The 6,264-nt window shown below is 52.3% G+C and overlaps 1 protein-coding gene across 1 annotated transcript; it reads left to right on the top strand.

The window, feature by feature from the left end:
- Positions 1-209: 209 nt before the first annotated feature.
- Positions 210-5,498, top strand: DDOST (dolichyl-diphosphooligosaccharide--protein glycosyltransferase non-catalytic subunit). The gene is given in 12 exon segments (XM_049809838.1): positions 210-289; positions 291-369; positions 996-1,106; positions 1,379-1,465; positions 1,855-1,958; positions 2,869-2,963; positions 3,335-3,428; positions 3,867-4,015; positions 4,314-4,461; positions 4,610-4,730; positions 4,830-4,936; positions 5,018-5,498. Coding segments are annotated over 12 exon segments (1,305 nt in total). The 5' UTR covers positions 210-229; the 3' UTR covers positions 5,168-5,498.
- The last annotated feature ends 766 nt before the right edge of the window (positions 5,499-6,264 follow it).

The raw sequence follows: 6,264 nt of genomic DNA, 5'->3' as shown, positions 1-6,264 counted from the left end.
TTTTGAGGTCTTTTACTGGGATCCCGCCGACCCCCACCTTCCTCCCCTCAGGGGCGCTACGGTGGCCGCGCGGCGGGGTGGGGGGGGGGTTTGTCACGACAGCGTCCCGGTGATTGGCCGGCGGCGAAGAGGTGTCTGTCGATGATTGGAAGGCGCGGGAGCAGCTCCTGGCGCTGATTGGCTGCGTTCGCCCGCCCGCTTCCGGGGAAGCTTGGCGCCGGTGATCAAGATGGCGGCGGCCGCGGTCCGTCTGTGGTGGCTCCTGGCAGTGGTGGCTGCCGGGGCTGAGGGGGGGGGCCCGCACCCTGGTGCTGCTGGAGAACGGCAACCTGCGGGACACGCACTCGCTCTTCTTCCGCAGCCTGGCGGGTAGGGCTAGGGGAGGCGGCTGGGGACCCCGCGCCGGGCTGAGGGAGGAGATTGGTGTTCCCTGGGGCTGAGGGGGGCGCGGCTGGGGTCCCCTGGTGAGGCTGAGGGAGGAGACGGGGGTAACGGGGGTCTTTGGGGTCCCACTGGCCGGGCTGACGGAGGAGGTTGGAGTCCCCTGGGGGTGAGGGGGGCGGTTGGGGTGCACTGGCTGGGCTGCAGAAGGAGATTGGGGTCATCTGGGGGGGTCCCCTGGTCAGACTGAGGGAGGAGATTGGGGTTTCCTGGGAGAGAGGGAGGTATTTGGGGCCGCCTGGTCAGACCGAGGGAGGAGATGGGGGTTGTTTCCCCAGCCGTGCCTGTGTTTCGGGTCCCCTTCAGCATTGGTCTGCACTCGATGGGTGTCAGCAGGGCATCTTTGCAACAAAGAGTTTTTTCAGGGGATTGATACCCTTTGGTTTTATGTGGGAACACCCCAGCGGTGCTCCCAGAAAGCTCCTGAACCACTTTTTTCCAAAACACAGCTGTTTATGGGGGAAGTAAAACTCAGAATCTTGATGCTGGTTTGCTGCTACTATGTGTCAATTTTGTGAGATGTGAAAGTTGTCAATTTTGTCTTGCGGCTGCAGACAGGGGCTTCGATCTCACTTTCCGCACAGCGGATGATGCTGGCCTGTCCCTGATAAAATACGGAGAATTTTTGTATGACAACTTGATCATTTTCTCACCATCCATAGAAGGTAAATATGGGAGGGGGAAACTCAAGCACTTTAGTAGCTTGGTGGCATTTTTGGAAGGGGATTTCTAACTGTTTTGTGAACTTTAATTAAATATCGCACTTTGGATGTTATCCTTTGCATCTTGTACCTGGTGGCAAACTGCAGATACATCCAGCCCCTTAATGGTGATTCTTACAGCTATGATAGAAATTATTTGGTATCTTTCTGTGGTTTAATTCTGCCATGGTATTATTTCTGTGAACTAGTCATGAATTTCTGGCATGCACTTTCAGATTTTGGTGGAAACATCAACGTGGAGACCATCACCGCTTTCATCGATGGAGGCGGCAGCGTCCTCGTTGCCGCCAGCTCAGACATCGGTAAGTACAAACACTTGTCAGAGCAGATTGGCGTGTTTCAGCCACTTCTTGTGGCTGAAACCTTGTAGGCAGCACCTACGCTGCTTACACTCTGCAATGAGCAAATAGTTTATTTGTCATTCTCTGAGTTCCTGCAACAAAACTGGTGAGAAAACGCAGTTTCTCATTGGGAACTTCAAAGTTGTACTGTAAGGAAATGGGTGGTAAATAGCTTTTATTGACATTTTTAATAGGAATTTAGCTGGGGGAGGTTCTGTTGCTCCTTGGGGTTTGGCTCATGGAGTGCCGAACACGTGACTCTAAGCTGAACTTACTTTTTATTTTGGGTGCTGAGACTGGCATTGTGTCCTGAATGCACTGTGTAACCGAGAATCCGTTCTGTCTTCCAGGTGACCCGCTGCGAGAGCTGGGCAGTGAGTGTGGGATCGAGTTTGATGAAGAAAGGACAGCTGTCATCGACCATCACAACTACGATATATCTGACCCCGGCCAGGTAAATGGATCTATCGGCATGTTTTGGGTTTTATTAATGAGTACTTAGGTGTAAAGGTTTGGGCGTGAATCTTCTGTCCTTGTTTTCCCTTTTTTCCTCCATCCATTCTCTGTTTTCTCAGCTTCCTCCCAAGAAAGTCATAAATAGTTCTGCTTGATAGTGTGACATAACACTGCAAAGCTCTGCACATTTGGGGTCTCTGCCCTCAAATCCATCTTTCTGAATTTCCTGGGTTTGATCTTTCCACTGCCCTGAGTCGTTTCAGATTGCCACTGTGTCTCCAGCAGTCACACCACAATTAATGGTGGCTTTGAACCACGCCGAAGCGTGTTGTGTATGTCGGAATTTTGCTGGCGGGTGAAGCCCATCAGACACTGAGTGCGATGCTTTGGATGTGGGAAGGGAGATTTTCAGTCCTAGAGATCAGTACAGAAATGTACACGTTTCTATGATTTCCTCCCCCCCCGCCCCCCCCACCCCCAGTGTCACCCTGTACTTTAAAATAAAAACCTATATTAAGGTCTGAACTAAATCTGCTCTGCTAATTTTTATTGAAACTAAACCATTGAAGTAGTACATGGACATTGTCCTAGTTTAAAGATGAGAGTTGCTAAATATGGGACAGTAAAATACTGTAGGTATTGCTATCTTTATCAAAAGGTTGTTTACATTTCCTTACGTATCCCTGTTAATTTAATTTGATCATAATTACACAATAAAAATCCTGGTTTTTTTTCTTTTTTAATTGAATAGTAACATTCATCCAACAGCTGCTCAGTTCTAATAATCTGTAAAAACAAAGTTAACTTTCAAATAACAAGAGAAGCTGTTACTTGCCGATAGAACCTAACAAACATCAACCCACCTGCCCCTACAGCATGTTCACGCCCATCTCTCTCCTTTCTCCCAGCACACGCTCATAGTTGCAGATGCTGAAAATCTCCTGAAGGCCCCCACCATTGTGGGGAAAGCGGCACTGAACCCCATCCTTTTCCGAGGAGTTGGGTAAGTGACCTGCAGCGCGGCATGGGAAGGAGGGTGAGGTAGCTGTTGTTGGGGAAGCGGAGCAAAAATAGTGGTGGTGCTGTGAGGTAAGCGTAGGGTTAGGGGCTGTGACTCTTAATGTGAGCAATGTCTCTTGATTTCAGATAACAAGAAAAATCTCCAAAGCAGCTTAGTTGTTGACTTAGGAATGATTCTTAACATAAATTAGTGAAGCTTGACTTTGTATCTTGAGGAAATATTTCATTTCTTGGTGTGTGCAAACTCTGCGGTCGTCTTGCCACATCCAAAGAGTGAGGAGGTTCCTGCGTGTTCCTCTGGGTATGGGGGGCCCTGGGGGTCTTTGTGCTGCTCACTGTGCCTCTCCCTGCAAGGATGGTGGCTGATCCTGACAACCCACTGGTGCTGGATATCCTGACTGGTTCTTCTACCTCTTACTCCTTCTTCCCAGATAAGCCTATTACTCAGGTACGGTCCATTACTTGTTCTTCTCTTTTGGGCTACACTACTACAATGAAGTCCCTCAAATATCGGCACCTTGCGGGGAACAAAAGCTAGAGTGTATAATCTGGTGAATTTTGAAAGGGTCAGGCTGTCGCCTGCTTTCTGACATTGCCCTGGGAATCCTCCTCTTTGCTTTTCATCGGTGGGGAAACATCCAGTGTGAGGGATGCTTTGGAAGAAAGGCCAGCCTAGATCAAAGCATATCTCCTGGTTTCATTCCCGTCAGAGAGGGCAGAAGCTGTGAATCCTGTTACTGGTTATTTTGAGCTTCTTGGCTTCTACTTAATGGCAGGCTGTGCTGGCTACAGTCAGACTGTTCCACCCCACAGCAAACTAGATATTAACTCTTCTTTAATCATCCCTAAATGGATTAAATGCTCTTCTAAATACGTTCCTTTTCAGTACCCGCATGCGGTCGGGAAGAACACCCTGCTGATCGCGGGACTCCAAGCCCGGAACAACGCCCGTGTTGTTTTCAGTGGCTCCTTGGATTTCTTTAGCGATGCCTTCTTCAATTCTGCTGTGCAGAAAGCTGCCCCTGGCTCCAAGAGGTATGTTGGCTTCCTGGCGTCCCTGGCTGAGGAATATTTGGGGAGCTGTTTGGTCAAGAAAGTCCTGGGAAACAGGCAACAAATACCCATGTTATGGGAAACAGGAGAAAGCTTCAATTAAATTGTGGGTGACGCATTCCTTTGGCCTTGTGGAGCAAAGCGCTTTGGGAAGCAGTTCCTTCCTTTAACCCCTGTTAGCTCTTTGTTGCTTTCACATCTATTAACGGTTTGGGTTTTGGCATGTGGTGTCTTTTTTTGGCATGGCCGCCATGCTTTCTCAGCCTTCCTTTGTCTGTAGGTACTCGCAGACAGGTAATTACGAGCTGGCTGTTGCCTTGTCCCGCTGGGTGTTCAAGGAGGAGGGAGTGCTGCGCGTCGGAGCGGTGTCCCACCACCGCGTGGGGGAACTTGCGCCTCCCCACGCCTACACTGTCACCGATCTTGTGGTAAGGCTGCCTGCTTGGGGCCTGCGGCGCAGGCAGGAGCGGACGTGGGAGCTGAAAAAGGAACTTGGGGAAAATTTGAACTGGGTACGGGTCAACATTCGTTTTCAGGTATCGCTCGTTAACTTCACACGTTGTGGGTTCGTTCCAGGAGTACAGCATCGTAATCGAAAAGCTTTCTGATGGCAAGTGGGTCCCCTTTGACGGAGACGATATTCAGCTGGAGTTTGTCCGCATCGATCCCTTCGTGCGGACCTTCCTGAAGAGGAACGGTGGGTTTCCCTCGCCACCCTGGCACCGCGTTGGGCGGGTGTTTTTGCCGCTCAGCCTGGCAGCGTTGTTGTGAACGTCACCGCCGTCTCTTTTCTCAGGTGGCAAATACAGCGTGCGGTTCAAGCTGCCGGACGTCTATGGAGTGTTTCAGTTTAAAGTGGATTACAACCGGTTGGGTTATACCCACCTCTACTCCTCCACCCAGGTAAGCACAGTGGGAATAATTGCCGGAGAGGGAAGGGTGCCGGGGCTGCCAGACTCACAGGGCCGCTCTCTTCCCTCCAAGGTGTCTGTCCGTCCTCTCCAGCACACACAGTACGAACGTTTCATCCCTTCGGCGTACCCGTACTATGCCGGTGCCTTCTCCATGATGGTTGGCCTCTTCATGTTCAGCATCGTCTTCCTGCACATGAAGGAGAAGGAGAAATCCGACTGAGCTCCCTGTGGGAGGAAGAGCCTTTTCCCCAGCACCAGGCAGGGACAGGCAGTGCTCGGGACCCTCGTTGGTAACCGTGCGAGAACTGGTAGGTGCCAGACATGCTGTGGATTTGCGTTTGGTCTTTTTTATTTTTACACATGGAAGAGGGATTAATAGGAAAGAAAATGAAATTTTGGGGGGAAATCTGTTGCCGAAGTGTCTGCAGAGCCGGAACTGTGATGCCTCTGGTGTTTTCCCTTGACGAGTTCGCCATGGTTGTCTCCCACCGCGGTGGAATGATTTCGATTCGAGTTGAATTCCATTTTCAAAATAAAGTCTCATTCCTCTCGCCCTGGGTTGAAAGAAGTGAATTCACCACGTGGAGCTTTCACCTGCGTCCCGGGACTCACAGGTGGCACCTGAGGGACGTGTCCCCGCATCTCCCTCGCCAGCTCAGGCTGTTCTGTGGGGCGGGCTGCGAGGGAATGGTCGGACAGTGCCGAGAGACAAAAGGGGGGAGTCTGGGCCGTGCGGTGGGGCTTGGGGTGCCCCAAAAAGCACACCGAGGAGTCCAGGATGTCTCCAAAGGCACACTGAGGAAGACGGGGCACCCCAAAAGCCACCCTGTGCCCCAAAATGCAAACGGGTGGATGCAGGGACACCCCTAAGGACACACCGAGGGCCTTGGAGCACCCCAAAATGCACACGGAGTGGTCGGGGGAGGAAAAAGCAGCCGGAAGATGTGATCCCAAGAAAACCAGGGCGCAGAGGAGGAGCCGAAGGGGTGGGGGACAGAGCGAGCAGTTTTTGGGGTGTGCTGGGGCTGTTTTGGGGTGGAAGAGGGGGAAATGGCCCTGGGGTTTCCTCCATCCCTGCCATGCTGCAGGGTGAGGGGCGCTAGTGGCCAGCGATGAATACAAGGGGTGAATAAGGGGATGGGATGGGGGCGGGGGGGGTGTCAACATTTGGGGTGCGGGCCCGCCCCCCCCCCCCCCCTCGGCCGGGGCACAGGCCCCTCCCACGTGCCGTCGCAGGGAGAGGGGGGCGTTTCCCCCGCCCCTCTCCCCCTCCCGCCAGGTGCCCACCGATTGGTCGAGCGCCCCTGATTGACGGCC

This window comes from Accipiter gentilis, chromosome 1 (assembly GCF_929443795.1).
Source record: "Accipiter gentilis chromosome 1, bAccGen1.1, whole genome shotgun sequence".
Taxonomy (NCBI): domain Eukaryota; kingdom Metazoa; phylum Chordata; class Aves; order Accipitriformes; family Accipitridae; genus Astur; species Astur gentilis.
Note: the sequence above shows the minus strand (reverse complement) of the source record. Positions and strands in the feature narration are given on the sequence as shown.